This window comes from Salvelinus sp. IW2-2015, linkage group LG1 (assembly GCF_002910315.2).
Source record: "Salvelinus sp. IW2-2015 linkage group LG1, ASM291031v2, whole genome shotgun sequence".
NCBI classification, from domain to species: Eukaryota; Metazoa; Chordata; class Actinopteri; order Salmoniformes; family Salmonidae; genus Salvelinus; species Salvelinus sp. IW2-2015.
In genome coordinates, this window is record NC_036838.1 from 5,990,943 (window position 1) to 6,015,004 (window position 24,062).

The 24,062-nt window shown below is 41.8% G+C and overlaps 1 protein-coding gene and 1 pseudogene across 3 annotated transcripts in view; both read right to left on the bottom strand.

The window, feature by feature from the left end:
- LOC139029152 (inactive rhomboid protein 2-like) overlaps positions 1-439 on the bottom strand; it is a 44,543-nt pseudogene extending 44,104 nt beyond the window's left edge.
- Positions 440-869: 430 nt separating this feature from the next.
- LOC111953447 (peroxisomal acyl-coenzyme A oxidase 1) overlaps positions 870-24,062 on the bottom strand; it is a 28,448-nt gene continuing 5,255 nt past the window's right edge. Inside the window, exons 3-14 of one of the 3 annotated variants that reach the window (XM_023972848.2) lie at positions 17,508-17,668; positions 15,473-15,580; positions 13,567-13,686; positions 13,348-13,463; positions 11,647-11,816; positions 10,539-10,701; positions 8,180-8,370; positions 6,796-6,972; positions 6,421-6,526; positions 6,100-6,243; positions 4,650-4,856; positions 870-2,703 (exon numbers count right to left, since the gene is read on the bottom strand). In XM_023972848.2, the coding sequence (XP_023828616.1) occupies positions 2,653-2,703; positions 4,650-4,856; positions 6,100-6,243; positions 6,421-6,526; positions 6,796-6,972; positions 8,180-8,370; positions 10,539-10,701; positions 11,647-11,816; positions 13,348-13,463; positions 13,567-13,686; positions 15,473-15,580; positions 17,508-17,668 (1,714 nt within the window). In that variant the 3' untranslated portion in view covers positions 870-2,652. Of the gene's footprint in view, positions 2,704-4,649; positions 4,857-6,099; positions 6,244-6,420; positions 6,527-6,795; positions 6,973-8,179; positions 8,371-10,538; positions 10,702-11,646; positions 11,817-13,347; positions 13,464-13,566; positions 13,687-15,472; positions 15,581-17,507; positions 17,669-21,110; positions 21,272-24,062 lie in introns of all 3 variants that reach the window. The other 2 variants (XM_023972769.2, XM_023972923.2) reach the window with 2 other exon arrangements.

The following is a 24,062-nucleotide window of genomic DNA, read 5'->3' on the forward strand; positions in this document are numbered from 1 at the left end:
GCAGCGCAACAATGGAATATGAATACGCACGTTTTCACATTTTAACTGCGCGCGTAACATGATGTCGTTTGCGGTCCTTTGAGAATTCCAATTCCAATGTTGAAATAGTTCAATGACTTTATAATTCATTTAAAATGTGACTTCCTCACGCCTACACTTTCCCTATTGTTTCGCTATCTGAAACTCCGACAAGAGGACTGGTAAAAACCACACATTGTGCCCACTTTCGATCATTAACACATTTTGAAAAAACTATTCAATGTTGGATGAGGAAAAATAGGCTACTCACCTGTAAGGAAAAATATATACGTTGCTTTCGTCAATGTTGCTCAGAATAAGATACAAATTATGTTCCTAAAATTCATACAATGTTGCACCAACGTGTTACTTTCCTTCTCTCTCCAAATATCCTGATTTCGGCGAAGGTGGGCGGAGACTAGACAGGCCTAACCTATCTGATAACTGACAAACACACATAGAAGTCAAGAACTGTTTAGTAATAATATGAATATAGTACAGTTATGTCCGTAGCTGATGGACTGTAATAGTTGTATATATTTTGGTTATGTTTGCATGATTGTTGTTTGGGAAAGGGCATAAATATAACTTTATAATATTGCTCTTTGAGTCCCGAAGCTTGACACCCCTACCACAATGTCCCTAAATGACGCAATGAGGGGGACATGAGACTTTCCCAGCAAAAGCAATACCTCCCCAAAAAAACTCAAGCAAACTAACATGAAAGTAACCTGTGTTGCTATAGTAATATATGGAAAGGAAAGGTGTGAGAGCACTTCTTTTGACATTTCCACCCAAGCAAGAGTTAACACAATTCCAGAAGAAGAATCTCATCAAGAGAAACACTGTCCAAAGGTTAATATAATGCATTGATTTATTGTAAAAGTACAGGTTAATTTCCTAAAAAGGTACAATTTTCTGAATCAGATGCATTGCAGTGTTATAATCTAATGTGCTAATATAATCTCTAATATAGTCTCTTCATAATCTTATGAATGATTACACTCAATCCTTTATCCATTTGTAGAATTGGCTCTCCTAAATCTATGCCACTGAAATAAAATGTAAAAATGTCATAAATAAACATGGCTCTGACAGACTTTTTTCTTATCTGATTTCATAACACCATCTAGTGGTTCCTTCTGGCAGTCTATGAAACAAAGTTGAAGGAAACCATGAACATCATTTGATAGTTTTTTCCAGTTGTTTACTAAGATCATTAAGCATGACAAGTTATTCACTTTCAATTCAATAAACATAATCAAGTTTAAAACATATTCAGGCTGAATAGATTTCTTATACGATCACAAACATTTGTTAAACAAAAATTCAGTAGGTACATTGAAATAAATCATACATCCTTAAATTGCAACGAAAATCACAAAATAAATTGATAAAGCATATTTTTCAATCAAAAATATATGCATGGACCTTGTGTGATAATACTACCATGTTAGCTTCATTAAAGTAAGACAAATTTCGCTGGCACATAATTCTCCCACAAACAGTATACTGCTTCGTTCCATTTGAAACTGTATCAATCATGTATCAATCTGCAACATACTGTAAAAGTCAACAGCAGTACAATCAACAGCTAGTAATCGAGTATAAAAATACTTATTTCATTGTGTTGAAGAAGGTACTTGTTCCGAATGCCACATCGGGGTTTTATTCAATAGGCACCAAACAAAAGAAAACTGACTGAAACAGATGGGGGGACTACCCGGACTTGTCCAATAGGAACCTCATTCTTTCTTTCCATTGCTAGATGTTTTACCACAGTGTGCCCTAATGAATTCGACCTTGTTCTTCAAGCTAGTTTGATTTTCATGTAATTTCTTAGTAATTAAGCTCCACATGGTAGAAAAGATCCTCATGCATATATACTAGTGGTTTGTATTAAAGTGCAAGAATTGAAAGGCCCCTTTTCTCAAATCACTAGAATAGCTTACTCATCAACTCGTTATTCACTAATCATATTCATTACCCCACAACCACAAACTCTCTCACACCTAGACAGAGACACGCACACCTTTGGTTCATTGCAAACCACAACTGACCCGTCACCCACTACTAAAGACAACCATCCGCAGTACATTAGCATCAAATACCGTGACATGCATGATGAGAGATACAGATAAAAAAATGGGATTCAACATATCTCAACAAATCGAGTGATTTGCAATGTACATGATCCTAAGAGCTTGATTAGATCACAAGGATCAGTCATCAAAACCCCTTCATCTTTAGGCCACCTCGTATGCTAACTGCAGTTTTTCTTCCTCTCCATCTTATGGTTTTCTCAGACCTTCGATTAAATCCATTAACAAGGCATGGGGGTATATTTAAACTCATAAACTAAGTACAAGTTTAATAAGTCCAGCAGAATGATTGATTCATTAGCAGCACATCAGTAGAGGTGGGGTAAGGAGGCTAGTCTCCAATGGTTCCCCTTTAAAAATGTTCCACCACCTGTGGTTGGTTAAACACTGAAGAGGCGGGTGGAATGAGCCTCGTCCGATTGGTGGACGGGCAGCGGCGGCCGTGTTGGGGTCCCACTGCTGGATTAGTGTTGTTAGTGTGCTTCCCGTCCCCTGTAGTGGAGGGGTCAGGTGAGAAGGCTCAGGGGTCATCTTACAGCTTGGCCTGCAAGGGTTTCAGGTACTTGTGGTAGGACTCGTGGACCTAGAAGAGAGGGAAGGAGGGTCAATTTGAGTACTCTGCAGGTAGTCTCTTCCACCTACCGGCTCCCTCTGTCGGTAACAATAGTCTTGGGACTAGAGGTCGACCGATTAATCGGAATGGCCGATTAATTAGGGCCGATTTCAAGTTTTCATAACAATCGGAAATCGGTATTTTTGGACACCGATTTGGCCGGAAAAAAAAAATACATGTTTACAGTTTATTTAAACTTTATTTAACTAGGCAAGTCAGTTAAGAACACATTCTTATTTTCAATGACGGCCTAGGAACGGTGGGTTAACTGCCTCGTTCAGGGGCAGAACGACAGATTTTTACCTTGTCAGCTCAGGGATTCAATCTTGCAACCTTACAGTTAACTAGTCCAACGCTCTAACCACCTGATTACATTGCACTCCACGAGGAGCCTGCCTGTTACGCGAATGCAGTAGAAGCCAAAGTTGCTAGCTAGCATTAAACTTATCTTATAAAAAACAATCAATCATAATCACTAGTTAACTACACATGGTTGATGATATTACTAGTTTATCTAGCGTGTCCTGCGTTGCATATAATCGATGCGGTGCGTATCGTTGCTCCAATGTGTACCTAACCATAAACATCAATGCCTTTCTTAAAATCAATACACAGAAGTATATATTTAAACCTGCATATTTAGCTAAAAGAAATCCAGGTTAGCAGGCAATATTAACCAGGTGAAATTGTGTCACTTCTCTTGCGTTCATTGCACGCAGAGTCAGTGTATATGCAACAGTTTGGGCCGCCTAATTTTCCAGAATTTTAAGTAATTATGACATAACATTGAAGGTTGTGCAATGTAACAGGAATATTTAGACTTATGGATGCCACCCGTATTTCACTGAAAGAATAAACGTCTTGTTTTCGAGATGATAGTTTCCAGATTCGACCATATTAATGACCTAAGGCTCGTATTTGTGTGTGTTATGTTATAATTAAGTCTATGATTTGATAGAGCAGTCTGACTGAGCGGTGGTAGGCAGCAGCAGGCTCGTAAGCATTCATTCAAACAGCACTTCCCTACGTTTTGCCAGAAGCTCTTCGCTGTGATTCAAGCCTATCAACTCCCGAGATTAGGCTGGTGTAACCGATGTGAAATGGCTAGCTAGTTAGCGGGGTGCGCGCTAATAGCGTTTCAAACGTCACTTGCTCTGAGACTTGGAGTAGTTATTCCCCTTGCTCTGCATGGGTAACGCTGCTTCGAGGGTGGCTGTTGTCGTTGTGTTCCTGGTTCGAGCGAGGAGAGGGATGGAAGCTATACTGTTACACTGGCAACACTAAAGTGCCTATAAGAACATCCAATAGTCAAAGGTATATGAAATACAAATGGTATTGAGAGGAATAGTCCTATAATTCCTATAATAACTACAACCTAAAACCTCTTACCTGGGAATATAGAACACTCATGTTAAAAGGAACCACCAGCTTTCATATGTTCTCACGTTCTGAGCAAGGAACTTAAACGTTAGCTTTCTTACATGGTACATATTGCACTTTTACTTTCTTCTCCAACACTTTGTTTTTGCATTATTTAAACCAAATTGAACATGTTTCATTATTTATTTATAGGCTAATTAATCGGCATCTGCTTTTTCTGGGTCCTCCAATAATCGGTATCGGCGTTGAAAAATCATAATCGGTCGACCTCTACTTGGAACAAGGTTACTCTGCAGCAGACTTATTACTACAGCAAATCATTCATTAGATTGCCGTGTTTATGTAGGCAAACAACACAATGAACACAGATATAATTTGGCTCTTGATCATAATCTGAAACAAATCTTTGTAAATGGTTCTCAAATGGTCTATTCATGTTCTTAATAACGGACTAAGGTAAAAAAAAAAAAATTAACAGTAAATTCATTTTCTTAATCTTTGTCTCTTTTTTAAAGGCCCTCTCCATGAACTCTGACCTCTGTCTTGTTGAGAGGTGAGCGGCGGGCCCACTCGAACATGTGCTCATAGACATTGCCGTCGTAGCGTCCCAGGACGGAGTTGAGCATTTCATCACGGTAGTCGAAGGCGTCCACCAGGGACACGGCGTTGGGCCTCAGCTGGGCCAGAAGCTCCTTCAGACGCTGGGACACCTGGGAGAGCTGGGGCACACTCAGGAGACCAGTCTGGAGTGAGGAAGGAATAGTCAGGTCATTATTGTTAAAGAGAATGTGTTCTCAATATATAAGCAATAGGTTAAAATATCCAAATCTCATGACAAACGAGTTAGAGCCTTTATATGTAGGATCAAATCAAACAAATTGGAAAGTTAGAGCAAGAAGATAACTGATTGCACCATTACCACAAAAATGGAAGAGGCAAGTGGAAAAGGGAGAAGGTAGGGAACTTGTTTGTCTGCCATATATTAAAGATAAAAATTGGCTGAAAGGAACTGGCATAAATAAAAAAATATACCAGTTTTATCTGAGGACAGAAATGTTGACAGCTGTGCCATACAGGTTGCAAAATAAATGGGAAGAGATTTTCGATGTACCGATTACATGGTACATGGTTTATGAACCTGTACAAAAAACAACACCTGATTCAACAGAATTTTTCAATTTAAATGATTATATAGAATGCTTGCCACCAACAGAATGCTATATATTACAATATATATATATATATTGGGCATAGCCAAATCTACAGAGCTGAGATTGTTGTGCGAAGAGACAGAATCAATAGGTCACTTATTCTGGTATTGCCCCTATGTAGCTTGTTTCTGGTCACAGGTTCAGGAATGGTTAAAAAAAATCAAGACATGCACTTAAAATTTACCTTATAAATAGCAGTGTTGGTTGATTTAGAAAGCCATAGTCTGTCAAATAATATAATAATACTCGTAGGAAAGGTTTTCATCTTTAACTCACAATCTGTGGACACTATACGATTAGAAAGGTTAAAATTATATAAAACGTCACACAGCACAATTGAAAAATATATGGCACATAGAAACCAAACGAGGGTGGTCTATGGTGATAGGTGGGATGTGCTGAGAGTGGCTGAGGGGTGGGATTAAAGAGTTTCTTTGGTAATGTATTACGGTTATGTAACTGCTTTATATAAAAGTACCATGTATGTAAAATCTGTGAGCAAAAGTTATTAAAAATATATATATTTGTCCTCCGAAGAGGGGTGGTGATGAAATATACAAAAATAAGATAATCTTCCTTTAATAAGTGATACAAGTACGAGTGTAATGCCATGTCTTGCTTAAAACATCATACATGACGTTATAAAAAGGAATATAGACTTTGGTACGGGACCCACTTATAGGCGCATTGAAATGCACATATTTTTCTACTTGATGTCGTCCCTGTATTTTCCCCCTGGGAGTCTGTGATTGACAGTTGCCATGGTGGTGGTTACCTGGAGGAAGTCTCCGCTGTGCTGTTGGATGCCCTGGAGGGCATAGAGCAGGGCCAGGGTGCTGAGGACAGAGTGCACCCCCGTGTCTCCCATCTCCCCCAGCTTAGCTGCAAACAGCTTCACCACCACATAGTGACAGTGGGCCTGGAGATGGAAAGGGAGGAGGAGAAGAGATGGATGAGAGTTAAATGAGGACCAGAGAGAGAGGAGGAAAAGGAAATTGAAAGAAGGAAGTAGAGGGGAAGAGATAAGAGGGATGGGGGTGGGGCTCCCTCCCAAAAAACAACACATTCCATATCCCAGGTTGGTAAGGTAACTTACATCAGAGGCTCTGACCAGGTCTATAGCGCTGTTGTTCCAGGCATCCTCCTGACTGACTCTCTTCTGTAGCTCCTGCTGAATACTCTTAGCTGCCAACTCAACCAGCCTAAAGACACACAGAGAGGCATTGACATAGGAAACCTTCCAACAAAAACTGACGCATGGCTGTCCATAGAGTACAAGTACAATTCGTTGTGTGCTGGACTGGTGGACCATTTTAGCTCAACCCATTGCATTGCCTGGCACCAACTACCACGTTGCTCTGATTAAAAGTCTCTGCCATACAATGTACAGCCCTTTGGGACTTAACGAAGGTCAAATATCTAAACGGGATCTATTACTGTTCCATTTTGGTTAGCTTGTAGGCCCACTTACTTGGCAGCTCGTAGTTTGTAAGCCTCCACAAGGCTGACCAGGTCATTGACGTTGACTACAGTGGGTCGGGAGGACACAGACTGGGGCTGCAGGCTACGCTCTGACTCGTTCAGGTAGGACACGATGCCACTCAGCTGGTGGCCTGCCGACGCCTGCCGGTAGCTCTTTATCAAGAACCTGGGGAGTGAGGGATGAAAACACGTGAGCAAGACGGTGGACGGGCACGAAGGTCACACACAGACAAAAACACACACAAAGTAGAGATGGGCGATATGGCCAAAATATCATAGCACTATGTTTCTCATTTTTGGCGGTATTTTATGTTTTGGTATAATAAAAGTTCTACGTATGCTTAATGAGTCATGCATGATCCTAGGGTGGCAACTAATACATTCTAAGTGGTTTTAATGGGGCTCTCTCTCTTCTGATTGATTGTATAAAACAAACAAACCCAAAATCATTTCAGCCTTTTCATCAATTTCCTTCACTCATTTGCTATCATTTCCACACTGTAAAACATTTTTTTTGTCTTTGTATACCTCTATTGTGAAAAAGTAACTTTTCCTTTATGAAAATAATAATTCTCCTCTGACCATGTATTTTCAATGGATTCCATGGCAGTTTTTACTTTCGCCACAAAGGGCATTGTGCTGATTTCTAAGGTGCTTTTGGCACCCCCACTGCCTCAGACACTAGCCTATTCATCGGACAAAATGACATGCGCGCACCTGAAGCTCTTGCTCGCGAATGATCAGATCTCAACTGTTAGCAGTCTCTCACTGGCGGTAAGAACGGACAATTGCAATCATTTTTCAAGTTTCATCACTCAGTTATTACACTTAACAAAGCAAGCATTGAAATACCATTATGTAAGGTAAAAATCCAAACCGGTCCATGCATTAATACTGGTATATAGTAAAACGCTGTTTACCATCCAGCTCCAACTAAGTACACAAAAACTCATACACACCCATTCATTTGGTCCTAGTCTCACTCACTCCCACTCAACTACTTTCCTCACCCTTTCCATTGTACACTTCACACTTAGCAGTGCTTACACTGAACACTCCCAAAAACATTTAGACAGTTAGATCGATGCTTGGTTGATAATTACTACCTTTGATGTGCAGGGCGCAATATCACACAATAGCTTTTAATACTAGGGTTATGTGCCCTGACTTGCAAGTTTTGGAATACATCGCAATGTGTGTTTGTGTGAGCTGTATAATGTGACTAACTGATGTTTTTGATTCAGCAAGGAAAGAATGTGTCATTTCAGGGTGTGTGTGAGTGTGTCATATCTGTGTCTTATATTTGTGTGTGTGAGTGGGTGTTTGCGTCTGCATGTGTGCGTGCGTGTGCAAGTGTGTGTGTGTGTACCTACCTAGCGGTCTGCAGCATCATGACGGTGTTCTCTCCCTCGTAGGTGCACGTGGGCACGAAGTTAACATAGATGTCTGGGAGGGCGCTGCAGCGGGAGTAGCCGTGCCCGCCACACGCCATGCGACACACCTCGATGCCCGCGCTGGCCGTCCATGTGGTGAAGGCCTTCAGGCCCGCGGACAGGGCATGGAGCTGGGCACAGGTCAGACGATGGCACAGGGTTATGCAGTTAAATTGACACAGGATGGTAGAGGACGGCACAGGGTTATACAGTTATATTGACACAGGATGGTAGAGGATGGGCACAGGGTTATACAGTTATATTGACACAGGATGGTAGAGGATGGGCACAGGGTTATACAGTTATATTGACACAGGATGGTAGAGGATGGGCACAGGGTTATACAGTTATATGACACAGGATGGTAGAGGATGGGCACGGGGTTATACAGTTATATTGACACAGGATGGTAGAGGATGGCACGGGGTTATACAGTTATATTGACACAGGATGGTAGAGGACGGGCACGGGGTTATACAGTTATATTGACACAGGATGGTAGAGGACGGGCACGGGGTTATACAGATTGACACAGGATGGTAGAGGACGGGCACAGGGTTATTACAGTTATATTGACACAGGATGGTAGAGGACGGGCACAGGGTTATACAGTTATATTGACACAGGATGGTAGAGGACGGGCACAGGGTTATACAGTTATATTGACACAGGATGGTAGAGGACGGGCACAGGGTTATACAGTTATATTGACACAGGATGGTAGAGGACGGGCACAGGGTTATACAGTTATATTGACACAGGATGGTAGAGGATGGGCACAGGGTTATACAGTTATATTGACACAGGATGGTAGAGGATGGGCACAGGGTTATACAGTTATATTGACACAGGATGGTAGAGGATGGCACAGGGTTATACAGTTATATTGACACAGGATGTAGAGGACGGGCACAGGGTTATACAGTTATATTGACACAGGATGGTAGAGGATGGGCACAGGTATACAGGTTATATTGACACAGGGTGGTGGGAGGGGACAGGGTTATACAGTTATATTGACACAGGATGGTAGAGGATGGGCACAGGGTTATACAGTTATATTGACACAGGATGGTAGACGACGGGCACAGGGTACAGTTATATTGACACAGGATGGTAGAGGGACGGGCACAGGGTTATACAGTTATATTGACACAGGATGGTAGAGGACGGGCACAGGGTACAGTTATATTGACACAGGATGGTAGAGGACGGGCACAGGGTACAGTTATATTGGCACAGAAAAAGAAGCAACTAAAAAATGATGAAATTTGTTAATATGAATGAGGATCTTTCTTTTAACTCCCTAGAGAGTTGATTGACGCACCGGTGCGCCAGTCTAAGTTACATAACAACCAAAAAATCCCCATTAAAAAATCTGTCAGTTTAAGCTAGAGATAGGTTTTTTGCATTGGATGTGTCTCAATCCACCGCATCCTCCAGTGTCTCACTTCTGCGGTTGAAAGTTTCAGAGATAGAGAGGTGTTTGTCAGACCATGAAACATCCCGAAAATCGGTCTTCTCACAACAACGTCTGTAGCGTCCGAACCACTCTATGGAAAGGGGAGACCCTCACGAACACGTTCTCCGTTTTGCTCTACAACTCCCCACAAGTGTCAGAAGACTCGTCTGTAACGTCGATGTGTGGTAGCGTCCGAACCGCTTGGGCTACAAACTCGTTTGAAGGTAACCATTTTTTTAAAAACGAATTCAAGTTTGAAGGATGTTTTGTGCCTACCCAAAAAAGGGGTTAAATATATAAATAAGACAACTCGTTTCTTATGATACATTTTTTGACTGTCCTTTTTCACATTATGAATGTGTTATTCAATGTGTTTCTATGTGCTTAGTAGCAAAGGCCAAATTAAATATTTTAATCAAATAATTGTTTAAAATTCAAAATCAAATAGCTAAATGATTCATAGTATAACCATCTAAAAACTATTCCACATGTCTCCCTCCCCCAACGTCTTAGACTAAAGAATTAACACCGACGAAGCCTGTTGTCAAAACACCTCCATTAGACTTCAGCCGCTGAAACCGGATGAAACATTTCAAGACTATTCAGTGAGTGGAGTCTTTTCCCATTTTTCCAGGTCACGTGGTTTGGACGAAGAAGAAAAATAACCTCTGGGCCATTGCCAGCCTTCTTTCATCATGTACTATATCAAGAGGAGGTATTTACTTAGCCTGGGTACCAGTCTGTTTAGCTATCATTCCACTCCTCGTATAGCATGAAACGACGTGGAATGTTAGCAAAACAGATTCTGGATTTCAGGCTAGTATTTACTGTAAGTACCTCTGGTAGTTCACTGAAGTCTCCCTGGCTGATGTCTCCAGTGATGCGGTGGTAGACCTGGTTCATGTACTGACCAACAAACTTGTAGGCATAGGCTGTAGCCAGCAGGGGGAACAGCTTGTACTGTTGCGTCTGGTAGTCCATGATCTGGGGCTCCGGCTCTCTGGAGAAACCACAAAATAAGAATATAGACTTTGATTTAAGGTTAACGGTTCGATTGCCATCTTTTATATGTTAAGTCTTTGAAGAACATTGAGATACTCATATAATATATGTAAGGCTTCCTAATATCTACCCAAACTCTATGTAACATCTACCTACATCAGCTCTCACACAATTAGAATAAGAGTATAGATTTTGTTAAAATGGTAAGGGTTCTAGTACTTTGCTTTCTATTCTTGTTTGTGTCTGAGCGTGTTACTTGTGTATGCATGTGCGCAAGTAAGTGTGAGTATTTTTGTAATTCCTTTGACTATTTACAGTGCCTTGCGAACGTATTCACCCCCCTCGGCTTTTTGCCAAGAAACTGAAGATCTTGTACAACGCTGTGTACTACTCCCTTCACAGAACAGCGCAAACGGTCTCTATCCAGAATAGAAAGAGTAGGAGGCCCCGGTGTACAACTGAGCAAGAGGACAAGTACATTAGAGTGTCAGGTTTGAGAAACAGATGCCTCACCAGTCCAACTGGCAGCTTCATTAAATAGTACCCGCAAAACACCAGTCTCAACGTCAACAGTATAGAGGCGACTCTGGGATGCAGGCCTTCTAGGCAGAGTTGCAAAGAAAAAGCCATATCTCAGACTGGCCAATAAAAAGAAAAGATTAAGATGTGCAAAAGAACACAGACACTGGACAGAGGAACTCTGCCTAGAAGGCCAGCATCCCAGAGTTGCCTCGAGACTGGTGTGACCCCAACGTTTTAACGGTAGTGTATTTTTCAGTAAATGTGTGTATCCAGGGTCATGTTCATTAGGCACCAAACAGATGAAAACACAACACAGGAAAGTTGTATCTGTACAATAAGAATTTTGATTTCCGTCTCAAAACTTTTTGCTACAGTTTGACCTAATGAACATGACCCTGGTGTGTCCAGAGCTACAACTGACCCTGGGCGTATCTCAGACTGGTGCCGTACGGAGCTGTAGCGGATGGCGATGGTGCAGGACTTGGCGAGGGCGTGGCCCGCTTCCCCTACGATCATGGACCTGATGAACACCATGGTGCCGTAGGTCAGCTTGGCACTGGGAGGCTTCACGTACGTACCATCTGCCTCCACCTGGTGGGGAGAATACATACTGTCTGTGGCAGCGGCGGCTCCTCATAGGAGGAAGGGGAGGACCATCCTCCTCAGTGAATATGTTTTATTTTTTTAAAGAATGAAACTATAATAAATATCTTCACGTCACCAAATAATTGATTAAAACGCACTTTTTTGGAATGTAGCCGCAACAGCACTCTGTAGGGTAGCACCATGGTGTAGCCGGAGGACAGCTAGTTTCTGTCCTTCTCTGGGAACATTGACTTCAATACAAAGCCCAGGAGGCTCATGGTTCTCACCCCCTTCCATAGACTCACACAGTAATTATGACAACTTCAGAGCTCTTGCAGCATGAACTGACATGTTGTCCACCCAATCAAACTACCAAATAATGAATCTAGTACTGAAAGCATAAGTTACAGCTAGCTAGCACTGCATAAAATGTGGTGAGTAATTGACTCAAAGAAAGACAATAGTTGAACAGCTTTGAACAAATATATATATTTTTTTAAATGAAGGCGGAGAGAGAGGGAGAGAGCTAGTTATATGTCATTGTATTTTTTTCCACTTAGCTAGCTAATGCAGCTAGCTAGTTTAGCCTACTCAAACAGAAACAGATTCTATGTTAGCTAGCTGGCTATGGCTATCCTATCCTATCCAACACTGGCACTCTTCCATGTCAAGCTAAGCTTTTGGTTTTATTAATTTATTGCCACCGGGGCCCACCGGTTTAACTGCTAAACTGCTCGCTGACTGCACACTGTACTGCATGATTGTAGCGGGTTTACTAAAGCGTTAGTTCTAGTAGCTATGTAGACTAATATGCGAGAAGGAATACAATAAGCAAAGTGATCATGCTGTTTTTATGTGGCTGCTATGAAAGTGAGCTGTTTTTGTGTGATCAGTGGTGTATTCATTCCGCCGATTCTGTTGAAAAATGTTTCTTAAACTGAAGCAAACGGAACGGGATAAAATACCTGAATTTGTCCAATATAAACTCTTGTTTGCCACTGTTGGACTAATGACTACACCTTAGATCAGCTAGATGCAGGCAAGAGTGTGCAAGGCGGTATTGAATGTGTCACTGTCTGTCACCTTGATTACAAAAATGTAGCTCCACCTGTGTGCACCTACGTTGTAAACTTTCATTCATAGGATGGGTATAGGGGAAAGTCGGGTATCATGTAGTAACCTAAACCTATCGATGTTACATTGAGCTGGGTGAATGAAATATGAATGACAGTCATCCAATATGCTTTAATTGAAATAAGGCTCATACATTTAAAAAATATATATATATATATATATATATATATATATATATATATATATATATAATTTAATCGTCCTCCCTCATCTTAGACAACACCGACCACCACTGGTCTGTGGTATACAGTACTAGGACAATCAGGTAGTAAGTATACGCTCTCTGTGAGGAATATGCATACAATATAACTTCAAATCTAAGCTTTGTGACAGCATTAAAGTCAACCAACAGAAACAAAGAACAGTGTCTCCTTGAAATGTGCTTAACTGCCCAGTCGCTCACCTTTGCATATTTCATCAGCATGTGGTCACGAGGAATTCGTACGTTCTCCAATTTCAGGTAACCATTGTCAACCTCATCAAAGCCAAACTTGGGTCCTATGTCCCCTACCACCACACCTGAGAGGGAAAGAGAGTGAGTTCATTAGACAGTAGGCTACCACCAAAGCTACATACAGAGACAGAGACACTCTTGACGCAAGCACAGCAGTATGTACAGTACCTGGCAGTGGTATGTGTGTGTTCATACTGCGGAGAGGTACGATGAAGGCCTGCAGTCCGTGACACTTCCCCTGGGTGTGGAGCTGGGCCAGAACTATGGCGTAGTTAGACGTCTTACCCACTGGGGGGCGGGGGGGGGGGGGGAGCGAGAGAGCGAGCGAGAGATTCTCACTATTAAAATAATTTGGCAGTCATTTAAGTCTCTAGTCCACACTACAATGAGAATCAGAAGTAAATTGTTTGATCTTGTTCAGCAATATTGTGGAATGTGTTTTCAGAAGCTAAGTCCACAGACGTAACTGGGGATTGGTTTGATTGTACAGTGCATTCAGAAAGTATTCAGACCCCTTGACATTCCACATTTTGTTACATTACAGCCTTATACTAAAATGTATTTTTAAAAAGAATCCTCAGCAATCTACACACAATACCCCATAATGATCAAGCGAAAACAGGTTTTTAGAACATTTTTGAAAAACAAAACAAATGCCTTAGTTTCATTAGTATTCAGACCCTTTGCTATGAGACTCGAAATTGAGCTCAGACGCATCCTGTTTCCATTGATCATCCTTGAGATGCTTCTACAACTCGATTGGAGTCCACCTGTGGTAAATTCAATTGATTGGACATGATTTGGAAAGGCACACACCTGTCTATTTAAGGTCACACAGTTGACAATGCATGTCAGAGCAAAAACCAAGCCATGAGGTTGAAGGAATTGTCCGTAGAGCTCCGAGACAGGATTGTGCCGAGGCTCAGATCTGGAGAAGGGTACCAAAACATTTCTGCAGCATTGAAGGTCCCCAAAAACACATTGGCCTCCATCATTCTTAATTGGAAGAAGTTTGGAATCCCCAAGACTCTTCCTAGAGCTGGCCGCCCGGCCAAACTGAGCAATCGGGGGAGAAGGCCCTTGGTCAGGGAGGTGACCAAGAAACCAATGGTCACTAACAGAACTCTAGATTTCCTCGGTGGAGATGGGAGAACCTTACAGAAGGACAATCATCTCTGAAGCACTCTGAAGTCTACACCTGCTGTATTCGGTACATGTGACAAATAAAATTTGATTAGAAATGATAGCCCGCTTGAAGTTTGCCAAAAAGGTACCTAAAGACTCTCAGACCATGAGAACCAAGGTTCTCTGATCTGATAAAACCAAGATTTAACTATTTGGCCTGAATTCCAAGCGTTACGTCTGGAGGAAACCTGGCACCGTCCCTACGGTGAAGCATGGCGGTGGCAGCATCATGCTGTGGGGATGTTGTTCAGCAGCAGGGACTGGGAGACTAGTCAGGATCGGGGCAAAGATGAACGGAGCAAAGTACAGAGAGATCCTTGATGAAAACATGCTCCAGAGCGCTCAGGTCCTCAGACTGGGGTGAAGGTTCACCTTCCAATAGGACAACGACCCTAAGCACACAGCCAAGACAACACAGGATAAGTCTCTGAATGTCCTTGAGTGCCCCAGCCAGAGCCCGGGCTTGAACCCGATCGAACATCTCTGGAGAGACCTGAAAATAGCTGTGCAGCAACGCTCACCATTAAACCTGACAGAGCATGAGAGGTTCTGCAGAGAAGAATGGGAGAAACTCCCCAAATACAGGTGTGCCAAGCTTGGAGCGTCATACCCAAGAAGACTCGAGGCTGTAATCGCTGCCAAAGGTGCTTCAACAAAGTACTGAGTAAAGGGTCTGTGATATTTAAGTTTCTAAAAAACAGTTTTTGCTTTGTCATTACGGGGCATTGTGTGTAGATTGAGGGGGGAGGGGGGGGACAATTTAATCCATTTTAGAATAAGGCTGTAACTTAAGATGTGGAAAAGGTCAAGGGGACTGAATACTTTCCAAAGGCACTGTATGTGTATCGGGCATGCCCTGAAGCTAAAGTGTGTTTGTGTGTGTACTCACGTCCCCCAGGCCACCACTTGATGGAGGTGATGGTCGGGCTGTTCATGACAAACTCCTGGGTGGCCGGGTCATACGTTGCCGTGGTTTCAAGCCCCCTGAGGTGGGTGCCTAGGCAACGAGAAAGACACCATGGCCCCCAAACACACAACACATAAAACCAAAGAAAGAGAGTCATCACTAAGTTATGGCAGGAGCACATTGTTATTTTCAAATATTATGCAGTGCAAACCTGACACAAGACTAGCCATCAATCTCAACTAATAATGCAACTTCAAACTTAGCTTTATCTTACAGCAGTAAATATATTATTTGTTGTGTCTAGTGGGTATACTTTGTCGATAATTATTTTTTGTTAACCAGTTCCCTCACACGAAAAAAAGTTATTCTATTCTATAGTTGGAAAACCTTTGTAGGTGTTTGACAGATCAAAACCAAAGAAAATCCAATCTATTTCTTACAATTTGTATAACTAATTTGTGTACGGTTTAGGGCTGTCAAAGTTAACCCCTGACATGTTTTATGCTGTTAATTTTGCTACTGTTTTCTCTCTCAGGTCAAACGATTTAAAACAATGATCCCAGTTCTAGTAGCAGCAGCAGTTTGTGACTAGTTCATGGAGAACATGGATCAGCAGCCTAGGCTAGATCTAATAGCTGTATTATATTCTACATTAACTCAGACCTGGCTGAGCTGTTGTTAGTCTTCTGTGGAACTCATAACATTGTTGGACAGATTTAAATGCTCTTTGTATCCATAGAGCCAGTTCTTTCCCCCCCCCTATAGTCAACCCTCCAATTAGAAATTGGAACGAATGAAGCGTTAACAGTACTTGAGTGTGTATGTGGACAACTGTTAAACTTCAAGAACATTGATAAGAGGGAGTAGGCCTTCTTAAACATTGAGACTTAAATTGCCAGCTGTATGTTTCAGTGACCTTTGTGTTATGGTGAAACATTTTGAGTTTCTTTCCTTTACAATCAAAACATAGTATGCCTATAACTAACACCACTAATTCAATTCATGATTTGAATCGTTTGACAGCCCTATTATGTTTATACAGTGAAGATACATGTGACGAAGGACGTAGGTTGTCTGTCTTTAAAATCAATATACTTCCAAACACTGTAAGGGGGACAAAAGGGACAGAGGCGGTGGAGGGTAACTGGTTTTGGAAAGGATGTCACTGAGGGTGCTTTACAAGTGGGTGCTTTACAAGTGGGTGCTTTACAAGTGGGCATGCACGTTCACCGCGGCTGGCAACAAGACTTTGTGAGAACCAGGGGCAGAGCACATTCCAAAGGAAAGCCAATGCAAAGCTGTTCGGCCACAACACGCACTCTCCAAGCCAGCCAATATTAGTGGTTTTAGTCAGCGTAAAGGAGTGAAATTTCCTTTTTTTTTTAATAGCGTAAAAAAAAAAAAAAAGGGCCCAGTGCAGTCAAAAATATGATTCCTGTGTTTTATATATAATTCCACACTATGAGGTTGGAATAATACTGTGAAATTGTGAAAATGATAATGCCCTTTTAGTGCAAGAGATGTTTGAAAAGACAGCCTAAAATGTCATCCTGCTTTGGTGGGATGGAGTTTTGGAATGCCTGGTGACATCAGGCGGTAAATTAGTACCAAACATCTCTGTCAATAACAGCTAGTTTTTTGAGTATCCCCCTCCATACTCAGACCACTCCCAGACAGTGCTAGCTAAATTCTTGTTTGATAAATTGCTCTTTGCTAAGAAGCCATTTTTGTTTATTTTTGACCATTTTAAATGAAAACAATCACACTAAGGTAGTTAATTGTTACCCAGAAACAATTTGATATTGAGATTAAAAAAACGGCAGCATGGGACCTTTAACAACACAAACGTTCTGTCTGGAGAGACGTTTTTACGCAAAATTCCCTAACGAGTATGGGAGAGTTCTCTGGTGGCTCGACTCAAATGTTGAAGAGGTTGGGCATGCATCTCTTGTCCACTCCACAGAGCATGTGGGTGACGGGAGGTCGGTGATCAGGTACGGTTTGTTTGGCATTTTACCGTGGCCCATCTCTGTCTGTGCGTAGGTGCCGATGATCTCCAGGTTCCAGGCCGGTATGAAGAATGTCTCCATCTGCTCAGGACTGGCCTGGTTCAGCAGGGTGGGCAGGAACATTCCCAGGTGGAGGTCCAGCGGCTCTGACCGCCCACGGTGCACACAGCTGGGGCAGCGCCAAGGGGCAAGGAGGGGAGGGGGTAGGGGATAGGAGGGTAGTTTGGAGGGAGAATATGGTAAAGGAAGGATAGGGTATTGTGGGGGCATGCAGTATAAGGTATAGCCAAGGGGGGGAAATAATTTTTAGGCATAGAATAATAGACCATATAATGGGACATGACAATGGCGAGATGGTTGGAAAAGATGGGAGATTAGAAGTGTTAGTAAATAACATTTTGGAGGCAGAGAGGATAGATGAATAGATGGAGGGATGGATGAAGGGATGGGGGGAGTGCAAGAATTCATATAAAAAAATTAACTGAGCTAGCCATGCAAATTGTTGACTGCGGAGAACTGATTAGAATCATAAATTCATTCATTCAAAATAACCTTCTCATGCATGATTGTTGCAGCACGTCATTTACTTGCCTGAAATGTTAATTTCCAAAAGCAGTGTAACCTGTACTCTCTCATTTCACTGAAAAAACATTTTAAATTTCAAATGAATTGTGAGGCAAACTCTGGGTTGTGTTCATTAGGCACCCAACGGAAGAAAACTGACACAAGGGACAAACTGGACTTGCTCCATTAAGAAATGGCCAATTTAGTTTTCCATTGTAAAAGTTGTCATTGCATGGCCTCATGAACACAACCCTGAGGCAGTAAAATGTCAAATGTGTGACAACCAATACATCTTTCTATGCTACCAACTAGTGCAGTGCAACTAGCAGTTTTAAAGCAGACTCTTTAGTCCAGGGGTAGGCAACCCTGTTCCTGGAGGGCCACAGGGACCGCAGGATTTTGTTCCAAGTATGCACCACACCTGACCAATTGACCTAATTCAGTGATTGCCTAAATTCAACACCTGGTCTTCCAGGTTGGTTAAATCAAAAACACGAAGTGCCTGTAAAACTCCAGAATCACGTTTGCCTACCCCTGCTTTAGTTTATAAAGGAAGGGTGAAGCAGTTGTAAGGGCATTTAAGGTTAAGACAATAGGCAGTTTTCCATTGACCCAGGATTATTTGACAAAAGCAAAGTCGCAAAAGAAATCTGTGCGATACGTGTTACGGAGACAGCAGGTAGCCTAGCGGTTAAGACTGTTGGGTCAAAAACCGAAAGGTCACTGGCTCGAATACCCGAGCCGACTAGGTGAAACATATCTGCCAATGTGCCCTTGAGCAAGGCACTTTTGCTCCAGGGTCACTGTCAATAATGGCTGATCCCTGGCCGGGACCTCACTCTCTTAGGGTGTCGGAGTGTGAAATAAAAAGAAACAAACTAATTTCCAATTCACACATACGTACACACTTTTACATGTACGAAATAGGACAAACGTAAGCACCTACCTAATTATTATTAATAGATATAGGAGACATTTTCTAAAGATAGGCAACATTTTTATAAGTTCGACGGGTGGATATTTATTTTGTCGAACCTTCTTCATTGCGACAAATGACGGAACCAGTGTTTTTCGAATAAATGCCGATTGTCACAAATTTGAAGGCACACGGGCATGTGACGTCGTCACGTAACTATACAAATAATGTTTATTTGCAGGAAAAGGATTATCCTGACTTTCAAGTGGGTCTGAATTACTTACACCTTGCTTTTCTGGTTGGCTGGCAAGTTTCACCATCCAATTATTTCCGATCTACAGGAGTGCAAGTTTCACCATGGCACGGACAGTGGGGATACATTGGCACATGCAAATTATTAGAATATAGTAAATATTTGTAAATTATTGCATTCTATTGATGCTGGCTTTCGCGGGCTACCTGAGACATGAAACAGATAGGTGGGAGGGCATACAGGGTGTTGCCAATGTGCAATTTGCCTAAATTGGGTAATGGAGACACTGACCATGACATTTTTATTCAACACTTTAGGGTTTTGCAGATTTTCTTGTTGTTGAGGTGTGAGGTCATTAAATCCAGCTGTTTTTATTGACACAAGATAATTAAAATGGAAACGCAAGACAGCAGGCAAATGTATCTATTTTCTATGCAAACTTTTTTTTAATTTTGACACAAAAATAATGTGAAAAGTTAATGGAAACCTAGCTAGTGAGTTGCTGAGAAGAAGTGAACCAGACCAGAACTCTGAAAAAAGAAGGCCTTCAGAAAATTCTGAAAAGCCAGTCCTAGACATTCCCTAGAGTAGTATTGTCATGGAAATGCCATGGTTACGTGATCGTGAATAATGTCCACTTCGCAGCGTCATAGAAATGAAACATTGGCAACAAGAGACATCTGGCATGGCCAAAATTGTCTTACATCGCACAGGTTTCTCTGCTTTCAGATTAACAATGGGATATTTAGGGAGCTGAAACTCAAATCACACTGCATGTTCTTTGGCAGGACACAGTGTGTCTTCTCTATCAGTTGAGACTGACAGACAAGAACAATTGTTAGGCCTATATTCATTCATCCAAGCTATAAATTCACAAACAGCATAACAATTAGGCCTACATCCATCCACTCAAATGCACAATTCAGAATGTTAGGTCATTTGCTTAAAAAAAGCTACAAATTCTACAGTGTTAGGGTTAATCATTTGTAATGAGTAGACTAGATTCAGAGAAAATGGGGAGTAGGGGAAAATCAAGACTTAATAGCAATCAGAATTAACTGACATAAGCTTGGAAACTATTCATTAGGCTAATAGGCCACTACTAGCAGCAGGAAAGGAAATAAGAGAGGTTTGAGGAATGGAATGAAACTAAAAACTAGACGGGAATGGATTTTTTAATATTGTTTAAGAGCAATGTTAGGATTTTTTTTGGTCCTTCAATTGTTTCTTTTGTCCAAGGTATTGGGCAGGTTATGAGGACTCGAAAAACAGACCGGCAATCATGACATTTTGAATCCTGCATATTAGTTTTGGCTATTCAGTTTTGCTATTAACTATTGAGTTATGCCTACAGTCTGGGCACATTTTGTCTACACAAATGTAACAGTTTAACTTTAGTCCGTCCCCTCGCCCCGACCCGGGCACCCTCTGCACACATCAACAACAGTCACCCACGAAGCATCGTTACCCATCGCTCCACAAAGGCCGCGGCCCTTGCAGAGCAAGGGGAACCACTACTTCAAGGCCCCAGAGCAAGTGACGTCACCGATTGAAAGGCTATTAGCGCGCACCACCGCTAACTAGCTAGCCATTTCACATCCGTTACACAAACAACTACAGTGATCTGTCAAACACCTACAAAGAATCACTTTCAATCACAATGTCCACCCCATGATTTGAAAACAATATTATAAAAAAATCCTACGTCAAGGATCGACAACTGTCCATCCCTAAGCATCCCTGTGATCCTTCATAATTCAAACATATACTTAGCTAGCTAGTTAAAACAATTGCACTTACAATTGCACAAGTACTTTATGTCGTATAAATTGTGCTTTTACGTTATCATTATTATAAATTCTCTGTATGGGGACTGACCGTGCCCCATCTCTGTCTGGGCGTAGGTGCCCAGGGCCTTGAAGGACTCGGCCAGGGGGACCCACTTCTTGAACTGCTCCTTGTTACACTGGGTGTACAGGGTGGGAAGGAACATGACGAAGTGGAGCCCCAGAGCCTCGTGATGGTGGCCCCGAAACACGCTGAGGGGGGGGGGGGACAGACACACAAGTTGACGGATGGACTGACTGGGCAGGACCACTCAGCAGGTTTGTGGTCATTTTACTCGTTCTAACTAAACTTGTCCAATAAGAATGTGCATTTTAGTTTTCCATTACAAAGTGTTTTGTGCCTACTAAAAAAGGACCCAGGTTTAGGGTTGACACTAGTGTCAACATGACCTTACTGTAAAAGCAAGGCTTTTTATTTGTTAAAGGGATTCTGCAAGATTCTGGTAATCAATCATGGAAGTCTATAGGTACGCAAGCATAAGCTACTGTACCTATAGACTTCCAGTTTTGCGCTAACGGTAGTTAGCGTTGGCTCTCAAAACGACCTCTAATGTCCTTCATACTGCACGCAGAGACTTCAAAATAGAACCCACGAGTTTCTGACTCTGGGTAAGTAGAAAACCACTTAATTGACAGATTCTTGCAGTATCCCTTTAAAGACATGCTCTGGATCTTAGAAGACCACTAAGTATGTTTTTTTTTTTTTGTTTTTTTTTTACTTTCCTTTTTGGGCTAGATGTGTCAATGTGTAGTTCATACAGTTGAAGTGGGAAGTTTACATACACCTGAGCCAAATACATTTAAACTCAGTTTCACAATTCCTGACATTTAATCCTTGTAAAGATTCCCTGTTTTAGGTCAGTTAGGATCACCACTTTATTTTAAGAACGTGAAATGTCAGAGTAATAGTAGAGAAAATGATTTATTTCAGCTTTTATTTCTATCATCGCATTCCCAGTGGGTCAGAAGTTTACATACAAATACTAATTGAGTGTAACATTGCCTATAAATTGTTTAAGCTGGGTCAAACGTTTCAGGTAGCCTTCCACAAGCTTCCCACAATAAGTTGGGAGAATTTTGGCTCATTCCTCCTGACAGAGCTGGCGTAACTAAGTCAGGTTTGTAGGCCTCCTTGCTTGCACATGCTTTTTCAGTTCTGCCCACACATTTTCTATAGGATTGAGGTCAAGGCTTTGTGATGGCCACTCCAATACCTCGACTTTGTTGTCCTTAGGCCATTTTGCTACCATTTTCCAACTTTGGAAGTATGCTTGGGGTCATTGTCCATTTGGAAGACTCATTTGCGACCAAGCTTTAACTTCCTGACTGATGTCTTGAGATGTTGCTTCAATTTATCCACATAGTTTTCCTACCTCATGATGCCATCTATTTTGTGAAGGGCACCAGTCCCTCCTGCAGCAAAGCACCTCCACAACATGAAGCTACCACCGTTCTATTTTTGTTTCATCAAACCAGAGGACATTTCTCCAAAAAGTACAATCTTTGTCTCCATGTGCAGTTGCAAACCGTAGTCTGGTTAATTTATGGCGGTTTTGGAGCAGCGGCTTCTTCCTTGTCGAACGGCCTTTCAGGTTATGTCGATATAGGACTCGTTTTACTGTGGATATAGATACTCTTGTACAGGTTTCCTCCAGCATCTTCACAAGGTCCTTTGCTGTTCTGGGATTGATTTGCACTTTTCACACCAGAGTACATTCATCTCTAGGAGACAGAACGCGTCTCCTTCCTGAGCAGTATGACGGCTGTGTGGTCCTATGGTGTTTATACTTGCGTACTGTTGTTTGTACAGATGAACGTGGTACCTTCAGGCGTTTGGAAATTTCTCCCAAGGATGAACCAGACTTGTGTAGGTCTACAATTTTTTTTCTGAGGTCTTGGCTGATTTATTTTGATTTTCCCATGATGTCAAGCAAAGAGGTACTGAGTTTGAAGGTAGGTTTTGAAATACATCCACAGGTACAGTGAATTATAAGTTAAATAATCTGTCTGTAAACAATTGTTGGAAAGATTACTTGTGTCATGCACAAAGTAGATGTCCTAACCGACTTGCCAAAACTAAAGTTTGTTAACAAGAAATTTGTGGAGTGGTTGAAAAACGAGTTTTAATGACTCCAACCTAAGTGGATGTAAACTCTACATGCATAATCTATGATCAGAATTACTGTCTTACCTCAATTAGCCACGAAATCCCTAATTTGAAAGCAACTGTCTACATGAAGCTGTGCAGTGCCATTTTACCCCACATGGGCTAGCCCCCTAGCAATTAGAGTTCTAGCCAATGAGCTTCAGCTCCTCACCATTTGAGTGACAGCTAGCAAGACGCGCGCACACACACAGTAGAGTGACAGAGAGCAATAATGTGGTGCACATGTGTGACAGTACACCATTTTTGGGGGTTTCTTTTTGGCTCGTGAGCGCGCTACTTTCAGAAGTACTGGCTAAAAAGTATACAAAAGTACCGGAGAATCTCAAACACTAGAAAAAAATGGACATTGGACAAACCCAATCGCTTTAGTTTCACTACAAAATGTGCTCTGATTTGCCTCATCTCCAATTTGCTCATCATCATCATCATCATCATCATCGTCATATGGAGAAATAGATGTTATCAAATGAGACTTACAAAGAGAAAATATAGGCTCCTGGCTGAGGTAACTAACGTCTGACTTTTATACTTGACTTGGACTATTTAAGGCTAAACATATTTGATGAGGCACATTGGCAGTTTTTATAAGTGAAAGGGTAGGACATAGCGTAGCCTGTGACACAGTTTTAATCTTGACGTGACCTTTGCGCTGCCTAGAGAGATGGTGTTGTCCTGTCATCCATTGAGCATATTTGGGATGCTCTGGATCTGTGTACGACCACGTGTTCTAGTTCCTGCCAATATCCAACAACTTCGCACAGCCATTGAGATTGAGGAGTGGGACAACATTCCACAGGCCACAATCAACTCTATGCA